Genomic DNA, 18374 nt, shown 5'->3' on the forward strand with positions numbered 1-18374 from the left:
ACCTCGAGCAATAACATAGGGAGCTTACTTTCTGACGTGCCCTCGTAATACAACAGACTGAAAAGTATAGCGGGTGTCTCCTGCAGCACTCGAATACCAAATTGTGGAAGTTAGTTAGTTAGTTAGTTAATTAGTTAACCGGCGATCAAGCAGTCGATCTTTCTGTCGCTTTCTGGACCTACCGAATGGGTGGGTTCCTTCAGGTCTTCCTAGCAGGACTGCTCTGGTCCAGATGTTGTCGGACATGTCGATCACTTGTCCTGCCCATCGGAGTTTTCTAGCTCATATTCTTTGTGTAATATTAAGTTGGTTTAACAAATTATACAACTCTAGGTTCTTCCTGCGTCTCCAGCCATTCTCATCCAACACAGATCCAAATACCTTTCTGAAGACCCTTTGCTCAAAAGTTTATGGTTAATATTGTGCGCGATGTCATGATATGTTTCAACTTGTAGCATATTTTGGATGCATTTATAATCCGTTCAATGATCTTCACTCTTATGTTTTTCCTGATTGCTGAGTACTCGAAATTCTCTACCATGGCATAGCTCCATTCTCCTGCTTGTACGGTATCTCATCTACATAGGTCCACTACTTCAGTTTTGTCAGTATTAATCTTAAGACCTACTTTCCTAGCGTTACAGGTCAGGTTTCTCACTGGTCTCCACCATCTCCTCTTCCAATTACACCAGGACTACCGCATCATTGGCGTATGCCAGAAGATGTATTCTACTGTTCAGGTGTATCCCTCTCTCTTCCCTGTCCATTTCCCGTACACTTTCTCGAGCACAACTTTAATCTGTGCAAGTAGAACCCACATTATCCTTCATAGCGTCAGCATCTAGATAAGTACAGTAATTGAAATTTGTGTTATGGTGGTGGTTTTGATGCTAATTCTTGTTTAAAATGGTGAAGTCGGGGATTATCAGCCCCTCTTACATTAGCCAAACGAGGAAGAGCTCGACCCATTGAGGACCAAACATATCGCCAGGAGATCAAATAGTCGCCACTCACGCTCATAAGGAATGTCTCTTGTCTCATAATACATACACCGTGTGTTTACTGCTATGTTCTTACTCGGATACCTGTCGAGGAGACAATAAACCCTACCCGAGCACGGCTATGTTACTGTCAGAGTGTAGCTATAATAATACTAGAGCCTAGGTGACCTAATATATGAAGTATTTTTACAGGAGAGTGTGTGCAGAAAACCTATGATGCATAGTGCATACATCTGTCTTGAGTTTATTCAGCGTCCAATGGTTCTTTCCATAACGTGCAAAGAACCAATATTCGAAGCTTCAATTCTGTTTGCATTTAGTGTCAATGTTTCTCATTAGTGACTGTTCACGAGATATCCGAGTTCTTAAACTAGCATCCTCCATTGCAGGCACTGGGATTGCAGTCGGTTTGCTGAGCAGGCGGTTGAAGATGAACGACGCAATTCTCGGGACCATCGCTCTCACCAGTAAAGTTGGGTCTCATTTCGTATTCGCCTTCAGCACAAAGGCGTGGCACTTCTATTTAGGTAAGTCTTGTAGTTTGTTATTCGATTAGAATATACTGTAATCTAGTCTGACAAGTTCAGAACTTAACATTTATAAATCATAATTCTTATATTGTTGTCCATGTGAAGTGTTGGAATTTAGTTGAGATTATATGAAACAATATGGATAATATGTCATCTTGTAAGTGCTGTATAGTTCTAAAGAAGGTATTGTCGGCTCTTAAAGCTATCGAGCTGACCAAAATCGCTTATCTTCCCACAGACCAGGAGTAAGACTGAGTTTTGAAGGAAGAAACTTATGACTGTGGTGAAAATCAACGGGGGTTTTTTAAGATGCACATGTATTTTTTATCCATACCTTGATAGTTCGGTAACATGAAAATTCTGGAGTTGTAAAGAAGAGCAAACCTAATACTTATAGTGGAGAAGAAGAAGATGTCGTTTAAATAAGAATGGGGTTCTAATCTCTTTTAGCCCAGAGAATCTTTATATTGTAGGAACACCAGTTAGTCGAAAGCTAGGCTCCAAGTCATGTGAAGAGTTCTGACGCTGTCTGACAGGTGCACCGATAATCTTTAAGAGAACATAAAGGTTTCTTATCGCTGATAATATGGTGGTTCTTTCAGTTAAACTCACAATTACCACCAGTCATCACTGCGTCTCCTGGTGAAATGAAATCTCATCTCTCGGTCCTGCCGTCATATGCGAATCCTACCGTCACAGATAGGCGTTATGATATCGATGGGAGTGGGAAGGAAGCGACCATGGCGTTGATTAAGTTACAGCCCCAACATTTGCCTGGTGGGAAAATGGGAAACCACGGAAAATACAACTTCACGGCTGCCGACAGAGGGGTTTGAACTTTTATATTCATATTTGAAATACCAGATAATTGTTATGATGTATTGAAATTAATGAGTATCATCGTCAAGAGTTTCCTGTCCACTCCGAAAGCGCTGGAACCAATCGTAAATACATTTTCTGCTTACGACGTCTGTTTCAGACACTTGCACCAGCATAGCATGCGTCTCCATCGCCGGTTTTCCTAATTTGTAACAAAACTTGTTTATATTTTGCTTCATTGTCTATGAAACGAGTCCTCACACACACTACGTAAAACTGACTGCAGCAGACTAAACTGCTTCACTTCCATGTGTCTAACGCTACGTGGCGCTCCTCTAGATGTTATCACACGTTGCCATTGTGATATGGGTCCATTCACTGTACTTTTAAGACACAATTTGTATGTATATATATTATCTTTAAATCGTTAGAAACCGGGCGAGTTGGCCGTGCGGTTAGGAGCGCGCAGATCTGTGCTTGCATCCGGGAGATAGTGGGTTCGAATCCCAATGTCGGCAGCCCTGAAGATGGTTTTCTGTGGTTTCCCATTTTCACACCAGGCAAATGCTGGGGCTGTACCGTAATTAAGGCTACCGCCGCTTCCTTCCAACTCCTAGCCCTTTCCTATCCCATCGTCGCCATAAGATCTATCTGTGTCGGTGCGACGTAAAGCTACTAGCAAAAGAAATCGTTAGAAACTGAGTCTAACCATCATCTTCTTGGTCTCCCTGTACTTCTCCTACCCTGCATAAGAGTCCATTATTCTTCTAGGCAACCTATCCTCCTCCGTTCGCCTCAAATAATCCCACCACTGAAGCAGGCTTGTGCAAACAGGTTCATCCATCGAATTCATTCCTAACTTAGCATTTATCTCCTAATTTCGAGTACCATCCTGCCATTGTTCCCACCTCTTTGCACCTGCAATCACTCTCACTACTTTCACGTCTGTTACTTCTAACTTATGAATAGACATCGGATTTATATGATGTATAAATCACAAATATAAGCATGCAACTATGCTGCAAAAGGTGATGAAATATGCATTTAAGTATCCACTTATTTTCATGCTATTAAACATTTGTATGAAATGCAAATGTAACATTCCTTTACTAGAATCACGCGATTCACCCACACCAATACACAAAATCATAATCATAAATGAACAACTGATTGATAAAACAAAAAAATCATAGTAATAACAGCTGTGTCTGTTCCACTAGTACTAACAATCCATGCATAGTTGTGAGGCGTATCAGGTTATCAATCAGTTATTAAGATTGTAAGAAACTCGTGTATAAAAAACATAAAGTGGGGAAACATAATTAAATGTACATTTCTCTTTCATTTTCCGCTGCACACCCCACTTTTCATGTCCAGAATTTGCTTTGCAGTGCACTACAACAGTCTTCTCCAAGTTTTCTGGTATAAATCTGTGGCGTTTATCTCTCAAAACTACGAGTATTTTCAATCTACGGATGTCACAGGACAGTACTTGAATTTGGAGATGAATGTAGGTGTTTAACATTCTGGAAGATCAACATTGTCAGTACCAGCCAAATATTTGTTTATAGTCACCATGATGTACCCCGATTTCGTTTAAGGTCATCACGATATTTTGTTTGCAGACGGAATCCGAGGTATTCTGGGATACCTTCCAGTTCAGGCTTCACGTTCTCTGTAATGTCCAGCGTATCACAAAGACGCAACCCGCGTGTTTCTAGCTTTTTGACAGATTTTAGCTGGTATGATTTGGAAGTGTGTTTTGATAAGTGCCAGTTCCCTTTGAATTGTTTCAATGCCGAAAGAGTTCACGGTATTAATTACTTTACATTTTCTTGAAGACTGCACCGCACAGCAAGGTGGGGAAGTGCTAAATGTGGAGCACGTGGAGCCAGGAATAGCAAGATTTGAGGGCAGCTAGGGGATGACGCAGACAAGAGGACTTAAGGAGAGAGAGAAAAGAAGACGTGAATCAATGGGTAGAGGAAGAAGTTTGTGTTTAAAAGAACTCTGGGGGAACAAAACTAAGGTGCTAGATAAGAAAGGGGGTAAAGAGAGTGTGGAAATTGTAAAAATAGGTGGTGAACGCAGGTGAAATTTGGGAAGTGAGATTAATTAGAAGCAAGACCACAAATACAACAGAGGGCAGTGACAATAGAGGAGAGGGCAGAGAAAAAGAAGGGGGTAAGAAATAACTATTCTAGAAAGTGGGTTTTGTAAATATTGAAGGGGTGTCTAGTAAGCTCGGCAATGAAGAAGTGGCGGAGTTGGTAGAGGGTTTTGATATTGTTGCTTTTTCTAGACGTAGCTAGCAGTAGGGAAAAGCTTAGTATGGAAGGGTTTTGTAGTAAGGAATACAGTGAAAAGGACAAAGGAGATGAGGGGAGCAAATCCAGTAGGAATAGCGATATTAATAACAAAAGAGATAAACAAGTTAATAAAATAAATTTCAAATGAAATGGATGATGTTGTGTGGATGAGATTTAAAATAGGAGAGGGTGAGGTTAAAAACATATGTCTGGCTTTTATGTATAATCATCCGTTAGGAAGAACATTCAAGTGAAAACCTACAAGCTCCCGATTCTAATCAAACTTTCTTCAAGAGAATACTGAGAACAACTGAGTATGCTATCACTTCTAAATACTGGTTTATGCATAACACCACGCAATGTTCACTATTTTAGCATGGATATAACTTTCCTGTTATATCAATTCTATTTACAATAGAAAAATGTGGAGCTGGTGAAGTGACGGAAATACTGGAAGAAACGTATTACATCTCTTCAGTCACTCAAAGCTCAATGTTGAAGTTCTGTTACAGCGCAGAGGAAGAGTAATTAGACATTAATGATATTATAATGTGTCCGTTGCAGGTCCGGTTGTGGAGATGTTGAGTGGTGCCTCGGGAATAGCCATGCGCTCATTGGCATCCAAAGTAGCCGATGCAGATGAGTTTGGTGAGTGATTTGTAAAATATACTTACTTTTTAACTATCTAACTATAGAAGTTTTCATTCCGTACTCTGAAGGGGTACGTTTGGCGCCTTAGAGGGTAACACTCTCTCTTAGGATTTGTGTTGGTGATGGGATGCCTAATGAATCAGCGAACAAATAAGAGCGTAGGTATTGGTACCAACACTTTGTAAAGCCCGTAAGTAAACGATGAAATGCTTTACATATTAATGACCCTACAGAGAGCAAGTAATGGAAACTCAATTTCTCTTCCAAGCATGGCAGAAAATTAATCGTCTTTTATTGCACCAGGAAAAGACTAGGTAGTCGTCGCAGACGCTTCCATTCGAACCAAGAATGTAGTCTACCATGAAATCTGTTAATACATTTGTATATATCAATTATAAATAAGAGTTATGTAATCTGTCTTTCTTGCCATTTCATGTTACTTTAATTTATTCCAATTTCAATTTTTATAATATTGATGCACATTAAAAACCTTTTTGCTACACGACCGTAATTTACAGCGTTTTAACATATTTCGTGCCGAATTCTGGAATCTGTATACTAGTTTCATTGTAGCCTATATTATGTATTTGTTACTTTATTTAATACTAGCTAAAGTACCCATTCGTACGGATTTATGACTAAGGACTGAAGTGGTTAAATTAAGGAGGTCTGCAATTGTTTGTGTGTCTTACAACACGCTCTTGTAGACAATATTTACGGCCTTCTCATCGGGTACACAAATACAGGGATTCTTATATAAACTAAGACCGTCGAAGCGGCGTGTTTATTCTGCGATACGTAAGCTCCAGTATGGGAGGCGCGCGCAAAGTTGTTGACCTTGCAATCAGCCTGCACGTGTTCAACCTGGCAAGCATAAGTCGTCAGTCCAGTTATCATTGCAACACCGTATTTTTGTATGTAAAAGTTCTCGCTATTGGTGTGCAGAAAATCCTAATAGTCTTTATGAAGTTGACGCCGTTCTCCCATCAGTTAACGGAAGCAGAAAAATCGGGTGGGTGGTTTCAACAAGATTCAGTCCCTGGTCATATAGCAGAAAATTCCCTTCTTACAATCTCGGAAATGTTTGTAGGCAGAGTGATCAGTGCTGGTCTATATCCCCCTAGTCCTCCAGATATAACAGTGTGTGATTTTTACTTGTGGGGTAAATTGAAAGAAAAATTGTATAGAACAAATTCTTACACATTGGAGGAACTGAAAGAAAATATTACGAACGAAATCAGGAACGTTATAGTGGCGGAACTAACTCGCGTCAGCCAGAATGTGATTACCGGATGCATTGCCTGTATAACCCAGGAAAGACGACACTTTCAGCATCTTTTATAAGGTACGATTTCATATGAGATTGTATACACTCTGAGTAGAGTAGCGTAGCCAGGATCGACCGATGGTGGGGAGGGGTTATAGTTATAAAATGATCATTGAACATATTGAAGGTGCTTGTACGTGTGTGATGTGCGCACGCATGGGTGTCATTATAAGGACACTGTTACAAATTATGTTGATATTCAGATTGCAGTACCGGTACACTACAAAATCTTACATTAAAATACAGCACAAGAAGAATACGATAAAGGACAACAGTTTTACAGTGTTCAGTTTACAATCTAAAATCCAACTTTCGAGGCTTCTTAGAAAATAGATTCAACAGATTCAAAAGAGCCAACCTACTGAATCGACTTTCACTTGTTTATTGTCAGTTTCTGTATATTTTATTTTGTAAAAATCGTGGGCGGGGGTTTATAACCCCCAGTAACACCCGCCCCCTCCCCTTGGCTACGTCCCTGTACACGCTTAAAGCAGGGCGGCCGCGCGCGACAGAAGTTCGGCTGATGCAGCTGCCTTAGCGCAGAGTGCAAACATTGTGCGTTCGGTCTTAGTTGATATGAGAGACCCTGTATATGGCGTATACCCCCTAAATACTCGAGAGCACGCCACGTAAAGCTGATCGTGACTGAAGAAATGGTTATCTAGGCTGATGCAAAATGAAATGTGAATTATAAACTCACTAAATGTGAATCCTAAACCTACACAATATTAAAATGATTGAAACATAGAATATAAAAATATACGGTGATACGATTACTATGATAATGAAATCGAACCCCACTGTCGGAAGCCCTGAAGATAGTTTTTTACGTGGTTTCCCCAATGCTGGGGCTGTACCTTAATTAAAGTTACGGCGGCTTCCTTCCCACTCTCAGCCCTTTCCTATTCCACCATCGCCATAGGACCTACCTGTGTCGATAAGACGTAAAAGCAAATTATTATATAAACATGAAAATGGCTGAGTAAATAAACCACAGCCCATAGCAGTTCTCAAACATCGATAAACACGAACTTAGCATTCTAACAATACAGCTGTAGCTTCCAAACGCTTTCCGTAGAATGACACGCTCATTCTTCTGCTGGCTGTTAACAAGAGAACGACTTTCCACGAATGATGATGAATGATAACTAAATGAGTAATCTATTCATTAGTGAAGGCGACTACAGCAAAAACACCAGAAAGTTGAATTTTCGCGAAAACGCATATGACTTTTCTTGTAGAAAATGTTTAGGATGATACGTACGGTATCATAAATGCAAACAAAATACAAGACGTTTCTACACAAGGTATATTTTATGAAAGAAAAGTATATAGGAAAATACACTTCATTCTCGTTCATGAACACTGCTCGTTCAGGGAGTAAATTTGAAGCGAACTACGCGCACCTCAAGAACAAATGAATTTATTTTCACTTCATCATCCCTTTTAATAATCTGTCGCCCTTCTTGTAATACATAAGAGTTATCATGTCATGAAAAAGGGAGGGGGTGGGAGGGGCACCGCACATTTCAACAAGTCCCTTGAAGTTTTTATTGTGACGCAGTTGTAAGCACATTTATCTGTGTTGAATATTGCGAGTGACAGCATATTTTTATAAATGTCAGCTAATGGCAGAGGTTGTTGTGGGATAAAAATGTGTCGCACAATTTTAGATAATTTTGTAAAAGCAAACACATTTCAAAAGTCAGTTTGGTGGATTCCTATTCTCTCGTCAATATCACTTCTAAACAGTCCGACACTATAGCTAAATGGTTAGCGAGTTGGCCTTTGGTCACAGGGGCCTCGGATTCGATTCCCGGCAGGGTCGGGAATTTTAACCATAATTGGTTAATTTCCCTGGCACGGGGGCTGGGTGTATGTGTCGTCTTAATCCTCATCACGACACGCAGGTCGCCTACGGGAGTCAGTTCAAAAGACCTGTACCTGGCAAGCCGAACTTGTCCTCGGACACTCCCTGCACTAAAAACCGTATGGCGTTTCATTTTTACTCCCGAGCAAGTAACATGAGGTAAGATTAAATGATTTCACCTTTCTAATCCCAATGACTTCTTGTAGTAGGTTGACCGGTCAGCGTATCTGACGTACCTTGGGGCGTTGGGTCCCTAGTTTTATTCCTGCTCGAATTGTGAGATTTTAACCGTGAACGATTCCCTTGGCTCCGAGACTGGATATTAATACTATACCACAAAATCCTGCATCACACACTACCCTAACGTGCAGTTCCCCTCCCCTTTTTTTTCAATTTGGTTTACGTTGAACCGACACAGATAGGTCTTACGACGACGATAGGGAGGAAAAGGGAAGGCAGCGACTGTGTCCTAAGTAATATACAGCGCAGCATTTGCCTGGTGTGAAATGGGAAACCACGGAAAACCCTATTCAGGGCTGAGGACGGTGAGGTTTGAACCCACTATCTCCCGAATGCAATCTGATAGCTACGTGGCCCAAACCACGCGGCCACTTGCTCGGTACGCAGTTTCCTATATGCCTAGTTGTACTTCCTCTTAAAACAAAAATCACCACTACCATCGAAGTCGCTGTCCATCCTCGTCAGATACTTTGCTCTACAATGGGCTACGGTGGCCATACGATTTACAAAACGTATCTATTGATCTGATGGTATAATGATCTTCTGTTGCAGGAAAAGTGAATTCATTGTTTGGGGTGTTTGATGCGTTTGCGCCGGTCGTGTACAGTCCGCTGTTCAGCCTCATGTACACAAGTACCATCAGTACCATGGCGGGGGCATTCTATTTACTGGGATCAGCCGTCACTATTCCCTGTATTATCATCTTCATGTGAGTATACTGATTGCCAATTGTCATTTGTAAATAGTGCTCAACAATGGTAAAAAAAGCAGCTGATTGCATCTATTTTAACTCATTAAGAACAAGACTCTATTACAATATGCATAGAACATATGTATTATTTAAAAGGCTCCATCTCAGATTACAACATTAGATATTGTCTGTACGTACTTCTCTTCTTCCACTGTTGGTAACATAGAGCTATCAGTTAGGACAGGGTGAAAATAGAATAATTAAACAATAGCTTTGGAAGATACCTGAAAATACATCGGACAGGATAATCCTATTTATTTTTTTATGTACGTAGGTAATTGACTTAATTACTTCTTCTTCTTCTTCTTCATCTTGCGTTCCGGCCTTCTAAGGACCACGTTAAAATTTCAATTGTTCCTCCTTAGTTGTTCTTTCCTTTTCTTCCAGTATTCTTTCATTGTTTCACTGTGTTTCTTTTTCCTGTCTTCAGTCCACTTTGTGCCTGTTTTCCTTTCCTTCTTCCTTTGGAATCCTTCCATTTGTAAGACTTTCTTCCTAAAAATCTTTCTTTCCAATAATTCTTCTTCTCGTATGTTGTTCCTTTCCAGGTCTTTCTTGACTTCATTTTATAAATTTTATTGCGACAAAGCATACCATACACAATTATCTTAATTAAACTACAGTAGGACCTCTCATATCCTTCACGTTCGGGACCGGGCTGGGTCCGAACACGAGAAAGGTTCGATAATTAGTGGAACAAATAAAAACTTGTATTATAACACAGAAATGAATGTAAAATATTCTTATAGTACCATAACTAAAAACAAACTTTTACATGCCGCTGTAATTGTAACAACAGTAGCGTCACATAATATTATTCTTTCAAGGAGCACGGTTTTTGCTTTTGACGTTGATCTGCTTTTTAAAACCTGTTCCCCGTCGATCGTTATTGAACATGGCTCAATGCATTTCCTAATTAGTTCCTTCCCGTAATCATTTTAACACCTACTCCTATCTCTGAAGATAGTTTTAGAACGAACTCACCGTTCTCCAGTCGTTGTGGAATTGATCGTTTAGGTTGTAATGTGCATACAATACGTTTTAGTTTTTGTACATTATTCATTGTCGCTTGAGAAAACTGCATTATACAATGCCATTGAACATTACCATTGCCCCAAACTTGTGTAACGGTAATTAACAGTTTAACGCGCACACAAACAACATTCGTTATACTGAGGTACACTGGTCAGCCGTCAATAGCTCTGTGTTCGCTATTTCGTTGTAGTAGGGAAACAATGAGCTGCCATGACTCACTTTCAAGTAGCGACAAACACAGCGGCTGGGTGATCGGATAACGTGTGATCGGATATGAGAGAATCTACCATGCATGATTAAGGGTACAGAGGCAATACTTTTTAGTGTAGATTTGAAGGGGCTGGGGGAGCCTATAGCGACAGTATACTGTACCTTGGCAACGTCCTGAACTGCTTGTTTACTTATACAGAAGCGGACATAAATGTCACGAAATTATCTGCTATTTGTTCCCCAGCATCTCACCAGAAGCCCTGTAACAGTAATATCTTTGAGGGTATCAACTTGCGTTCAGGAAATGGTTGATTCGAACCCTACCAACAGCGGGTTGTTGATGTTTCCAATGTTCAGATCGGGTGAACTTCGGCGCTTTATTTTAATTTGTATGTTAATGAAACTGACAACAGCTACCTTCCTAATCCTGACCCTAGCCTGTCCCAGTGTCTCCAAAAATCTATATGTGTTAGTGGACGTCAAACAACTACAGACAATGTTACAGAACTGAGACTTTTGTGAACAACATACACTATGTGATCAAAAGTATACGGACACCTGGCTGAACATGACGTACAAGTTCGTGGCGCCCTCCATCGGTAATGCTGGAATTCAATATGGTGTTGGCCCACCCTTAGCCTTGCCGACAGCTTCCACTCTCGCAGGCATACGTTCAGTCAGGTGCTGGAAGATTGCTTGGGCAATGACAGCCCGTTCTTCACGGAGCGCTGCACTGAGGAGAGGTAGCGATGTCGGTCGGTGAGGCCTGGCACAAAGTCGGCGTTCCAAAACATCCCAAAGGTGTTCTATAGGATTCAGGCCGGGACTCTGTGCAGGCCAGTCCATGACAAGGATGTTATTGTCGTGTAACCACTCCGCCACAGGCCGTACATTATGAACAGGTGCTCGATCGTGTTGAAAGATGCAACGCCATCCCCGAAGTGCTCTTGAACAGTGGGAAGTAAGAAGATGCTTTAAACATCAATGCAGACCTGTGCTGTGATAGTGCCACGCAAAACAACAAGGGGTGCAAGCCCCCTCCGTGAAAAGCACGACCACACCATAACACCACCGCCCCCGAATTTTACTGTTGGCACTACACACGCTGGCAGATGACGTTCACCGGGCATTCGCCATACCCACACCCTGCCATCGGATCACCACATTGTGTACCGTGAGTCGCCACTCCACACAAAGTTTTTCCACTGTTCAATCGTCCAATGTTTGCGCTCTTTACACCAAGCGAGGCGTCGTTTGGCATTGACCTGCGTGATGTGTGGCTTATGGGCAGCCGCTCGACCATGAAATCCAAGTTTTCTCACCTCCCGCCGAACTGTTATAGTACTTGGAGTAGATCCTGATGCAGTTTGGAATTCCTGTGTGATGGTCTGGATAGATGCCTGCCTATTACACTTTATGACCCTCTTCAACTGTCGCCGGTCTCTGTCTGTTAAGAGATGAGGTCGACCTGTACGCTTTCGTGCTGTACGTGTCCCTTCATGTTTTCACTTCATTATCACATCAGAAACAGTGGACCTAGGGCTGTTTAGAAGTGTGAAAATCTCGCATACAGACTTCTGCCACAAGTGACACCCAATCACCTGACCACGTTCGAAGTCCGTGAGTTCCGCGGAGCACCCCATTCTGCTCTCTCACGATTTATGACTACTGAGATCGCTGATATGGAGTACCTGGCAGTAGGTGGCAGCACAATGCACCTAAGACGAAAAACGTATGTTTTTGGGGGTCCGGAACTTTTGATCATATAACTGGTTAAAATTAATTGTGACAAGTCAAGTTGTTTTTTGTTTGGTTTTTGCTAGGGGTTTAAAATCGCGCCTACTCAGACAGACTTTTCGGTGACGTCGGGGTGGAAATGATCTAGGACAGGTAAGGAAATGACCGTGGGCTTAATTAAGGAGCAACACCAGTATTTGCCTGGTGTGAAAATGGGAAACGATGGAAAACCATCTTTAGGGCTGCCGTCAACTTGCTCTGTGAGATTAAATGACGCCTTTCAGTGCAGCTTGCATTTAAATATGACACGAATATCTAGAAAAGAATATTTTACTTCAAGTCTTTTTAGAGGGCAAAATTTATTTTAATACGAAGGGTGTACTATATTGTTTTACTCTTTATTTTTTCTATCCAAATGAAGTACATTACACATCAGTTGTTACGTCCATCTTCTTAACACAATCTCCTTGTTACTGTGTGCACTTTTGCCATCGATGTGTCAGTCTCTCGAGACGTTCCTGAAACCATTCCTTCTAAGTGCTGCGTACCCTTGCCTGGACAGCTGTGTGCAGTTCTGCAAAATCCGCAAAACGGCGACCACGCAGAGGTTTCTTTATATTTCCGAGCAGGTGATAATCACTTGGTGCCAAGTCGGGAGAGTATGGTGGGTGTGGCAGCACCGCGAATCCTATTTGATCAATGGCAGCGGTGGTCTCTCGGCTAGTGTAAGGCCGAGCATTGTCATGTTGCAGAAGCACACATTTAGCCCATTTTCCTGGCCGCTTAGTTTGAATGGCACGACGTAAATGCTTAAGGGTTGCCACATATGCTGTACTGTTAATCATGACCCCAAATTCCAGCCAGTCAATGAGGATGGTGCCCTTTGTGTTCCAGAACATTCGCCATTCGCTTGCCAACTGATGGCACTTTTCGACATATTTTTGCCGATGGACTGCCCCTATGCTTCCAGTGCATCGATTGTTGTTTCGTTTGTGGCTCGTAGTAATGGAGCCATGTCTCATCACTAGTCACAAACCATGAAGTCGACTGGATCTTGATCATGGCGTTGCAAGTGTTCTCTGCACACGTCCACACGCCTCTGCTTTTCGTCTGCAGACTAGAGTCTAGGCACCCACGTGGATGAGATCTTCCCAAACTGTAAGTGGCCGTGCACGATCCGCTGCAGGGTGTTTCGGCTAATGCCCGCGACTGCCTCCATTTCAATAAGTGTGATGCATTTGTTTCCTTGGATGGCCTGTTCGACCCGGGCAACGTTGGCTGGCGTTGACAGTCAAATTCCTTCCAGAACGGTTTCCCTTGTCCACCGATGTGCGCTCTGTTTTCCAACCTTCTACCCAGTTGTAAACTATTTCCGTGACGGCGCATGTTCTCCACAGACTGCCACCAAGCGCCGATGAATTGCTCCAGTGGTCACGTCTTCTTTCCATAGGAACCAAGTCGTATAGCGCTGTCCCTGACGGTTGCTTTCCATGTTGTCTGCTCCCACGCTGACAGTGTTGTTATGAAATGGCTATGACGAGTGCATTCGTTGGCCCCTGTGCGTGTGCTGGCACCAAACGGTGGAACAAGACATTAGTTACACGTCACCACCTTCAAAAGTGAAACGTGAACCAGACCCGGGCGTACAAAAAATAAAGTGTAAAACAATATAGTTCACCCCTCGTATAAATACACAGTCGAATCACATTATTATGACCACCTGACATAAGTGCCAACCGGCATGCTACAGTGGAACAACTCACCGTCCAAGTGAACCAGAGAGACGTCTAGACACGTTTCTACCGCAACATTTCAGCAAATCCTTTAGCGAATGGGGCTTCGGGGTAGGTGGAGGGTGACTGCACCCACGCTAACACTGGTGCATCGACGAAACCGGCTGGAATTTGCTCGACAGTATGGTGACTGAACCTCTGCTGATCTGTGACAAGTAGCCATCTCTGATGAGTCAAGTTTGCAGCTGCGTAGAACGGATGGATGTCATCGTGTCAGGCGAGAAACGTCGGAGAAAAAACACCCTGCAAACATTTCTCGGCGAACAGGGCGGAAGGCACTCTTGATCGAGTTGGTTATGAATCCATCCCTGGAAATCAAGTTCAGCCGTACACGATGATTGTCTTTCCTCGGGAGAATGATATAATACAACACAATAATACACCGTGCTACGCGGCTGAAAATGTCCGCACGTGGTTGAAAGAGCACGATCAAGACTTCAAAGTCCTTCTGTGGCTCCCAAACAGCCTCGCTATCAATCCAATTGAATTTATGCTGGACAACCTCTATGTTTGCCGTCCATCTGTTCCGCCATGCACTCTTCAATAGCTGTGGGATGCAATGAGGACCGGATGGCTCCAAATGCCCCGGGGAGAACTATCAGCACCTGACTGAGTCACTGCCAGCACTTCTAGATGCTCCCCGTGCTGAGATGGAAGGTTACTCAGGATAATAAAAGGTGGTTATAATAATGTGATGCGATTGTGTATATATGTTCTTATCCTTGTAAAAGAGTTTTGCTTGGATGGGTTAAAGTGAACTTTCTCGATATTCACTTACAAGGAGACTTTGTTAATTGGTCCCCACCGATTGGATCCATTTTCAATATACAGTACATGCAGACTATGGCGTCAACTTTTACCACCTCAAGTTGAGTAAGAATTCCGAGAAAATGAAATCCGAATATTTAGAGAGTGCTTCACAAGAGCAGTGGTCAACATATTCCCACAACGAACGCGCAGCACAACGAACAAGCTTTTTGTTTTCAATTAATTTATGAGAAGCTGATAAATAATAATTGTGTTGACCCTGAAAATAACAATTATCTCAAACACTACATGAAATTACGATCTTAGGATCCGGAGACGCCACTCTACAATCGAACTTTGGAAGGAACCACTCGTTGAAAAGATATAAAACAGAATAAATTGACAAAATTGTTTCGGTAACTGACATAAAACATGGCAGGATTGAAGTGCAGCAAATCATACACACATTTTTGGGACAGACATATACACTACCTCGTGCAGTTTCTTAACTCAATTACAAGCTCATGAACGTTCTATCCATAAGCTGGATTAGAAGTAAGGACTCCTGATTATGCTTCTTTTGAATATCCTTCAACTTGGTAACGAAACCTCCTTTTAAAATAAAACCCCTCGCAGGCTTCTTATTGAAACTACGAAATTAACAGGTTGCAGAAAGGATTAATCTCTTTTGTGGCCTGGATTCACTGAAACAAATTATTCATACGAATTTAAACGTTTGCAGTCCCCAATCTGAGTGTGCTAGCGAAAGTCGCAAGGGTTGACGCTGAAGGCTTGCAGATGTACTCTTTCCATCGATGCGCTTCTCACACAGCCAACTCTGTCCCCTGCTCCCGTGTCAATGGCAAATCAGGATACAACAAAGAAAGTCATATACTAGCAAATATTGAGTTAACAGGACAGGGTGACTACTTACCTCAGTACTGTTGGGTTACTACAATACTATGTACCGCACTGTACCTTAATTATCATATCAACCCGACAATGACAGATACGTACCGTACAGCTAGTCATCAAATTGCAATCTATCGTTATCTACCAAAGGCTTGTGATTTTTCTTGGGTTCACGTCGTTTTATGCCTTTCATGTCGGTTATTTAAACATCATCGTGAACTATAGGCAGTGCCTTGTCCTTGCAGCCGTTCGGTTTTTTCAGCCTCTCGCTTCAGTTCATCGTAATTTTTTAAGCCTATCCTGATATTTATGACGCTCCCTATAAAATCTTATTATCCTCGTAATTCGCCTTCAGAAGGTGAAAAGGATACTAGACAGAATATCATTCGGAGAATGGTGAGATAAAGAGATTCAGAATTAATAAAATACGCTGAGTAAGAAGGGAATTACAAGAGTAAAAGACACCGAGATGCAGATTATCATGCCAGAATTTAAGACTAAAGTACATTACTAGACTTCTGTTAAATTAACAAAAAGGCGATAATGAAGCAAAAGAAAGAAAGAAAGTAAAAAGGAAAGAAAGAAATACTTACAAATGGAGAAGTAAGTGGTATGCTGCAATGGCTAATGAGTATATTAAAGAAGGTAAATGTCAAAGATGGAAAGATGACGCGTATCGTTATTTATTGTGGGGAGGAACAATGAAAGAGGTGCATTTATTACGAATCAGTAGGGAGACAGAATTACTTTTTTGTTGTATCCTGATTTGCCATTGACACGGGAGCAGGTGACAGAGTTGGCTGTGTGAGAAGCACATCGATGGAAAGTCTACATCTGCAAGCCTTCAGCGTCAACCCTTGCGACTTACGTTAGCACACTCAGATCGGGGACTGATTATGATACTAAAATTGAAATAGAAAGAATTTTACAGTTAGCAAAGTACCACAGAAGAGAGGATCAAACTGGAAAGACGACGAAATTTTGTATTATATGGCAAAAGGAAAGAAAAAATATAAAATTAACATAAATGTAAATAGTGAACGACAGGATACGTGTTTTTTCCTTGAACTTAAAAAATATTGTTTAAAACGAGTATCAATAAGTAAAATTATAATTTATAATATATAGGGATGCATAATTATTATAATGGTTCATGTTTGTGGGTTACTGTAGTCACGTCCTAGTTCGTGAACCATGGGCAACGGCTGAGTGACCTAGTAAGTGGTTCTGAGAGTCGGGATACCAGTTGCTATGGAATGGGAGTGGGCATCTCGGACATATTCTGAGTCGTGGCCCTCCTTGTACTCAGGCGGCTAGGACTATACAATTCACCGGTGGTCCATAACCCGTTAGAGGAGAGATCCTAACTTGGACTATGTGCAAGTAGGGCAGCATCCTGCTTCATGAATTTACCGAGCTCAGAACACTTTAAGCAAACCTCGGACCTATGGGAGTAATGGAGTCCCACTCCCATTTGACAGGCGAGGGACTGCTTGGAAACAACTTGGCGAACGAAATGGAATTCGATGGGGGAGCTATCAATATTAAGGGACCTTATGGAAGAAAGAAGGTAGAACTGGCTGAGTCAGCAAAGAGAATGCATCTGGATGTGCTAGGAGTAAGTGATATTCGGGTAAGGGGAGATAAGGAGGAAGAGATAGGAGATTATAAAGTGTACTTGACGGGTGTTAGAAAGGAAAGGGCAGAGTCTGGGGTAGGGCTCTTTATCAGGAATACCATTGCACGCAACATAGTTTCGGTTAGGCACATGAATGAGCGAATTATGTGGGTAGATTTGTCAGTGGGAGGAATTAGGACAAGAATTGTGTCCGTGTATTCACCATGTGAGGGTGCAGATGAGGATGAAGTTGACAAGTTTTATGAAGCATTGAGTGACATCGTGGTCTGGGTCAACAGCAAGGATAGAATAGTGCTAATGGGCGATTTCAATGCGAGAGTTGCGAATAGAACTGAAGGATACGAAAGGGTGATTGGTAAATGTGGAGAAGATATGGAAGCTAATGGGAATGGGAAACGTTTGCTGGACTTCTGTGCTAGTATGGGTTTAGCTGTTACGAATACATTCTTCAAGCATAAGGCTATTCACCGCTACACATGGGAGGCTAGGGGTACCAGATCCATAATAGACTATATCTTAACAGACTTTGAATTCAGGAAATATTTTAGGAATGTACGAGTTTTTCAGGGATTTTTCGATGATACGGACCACTATCTGATCTGTAGTGAACTAAGTATCTCTAGCCCTAGGGTAGAGAAAGTGAAATCTGTCTGCAAACGAATAAGGGTAGAAAATCTCCAGGACGAGGAAATTAGAAAGCAGTACATGGATATGATTAGTGAGAAGTTTCGAACAGTAGACAGTAAGCAGGTTCAGGATATAGAAAGTGAATGGGTGGCATACAGGGATGCTGTAGTAGAAAC

At 41.9% G+C, this 18374-nt stretch overlaps 1 protein-coding gene across 1 annotated transcript in view; it reads left to right on the forward strand.

Moving 5' to 3' along the window:
• LOC136876970 (probable peptidoglycan muropeptide transporter SLC46) overlaps positions 1-18374 on the forward strand; it is a 159367-nt gene that overhangs the window by 138230 nt on the left and 2763 nt on the right. Inside the window, exons 6-8 of the mRNA XM_067150741.2 lie at positions 1391-1528; positions 5224-5307; positions 9300-9456. Coding sequence (XP_067006842.1) covers positions 1391-1528; positions 5224-5307; positions 9300-9456 — 379 coding nt within the window. The remainder of the gene's footprint in view (positions 1-1390; positions 1529-5223; positions 5308-9299; positions 9457-18374) is intronic.

Source organism: Anabrus simplex, chromosome 7 (genome assembly GCF_040414725.1).
Source record: "Anabrus simplex isolate iqAnaSimp1 chromosome 7, ASM4041472v1, whole genome shotgun sequence".
NCBI classification, from domain to species: domain Eukaryota; kingdom Metazoa; phylum Arthropoda; class Insecta; order Orthoptera; family Tettigoniidae; genus Anabrus; species Anabrus simplex.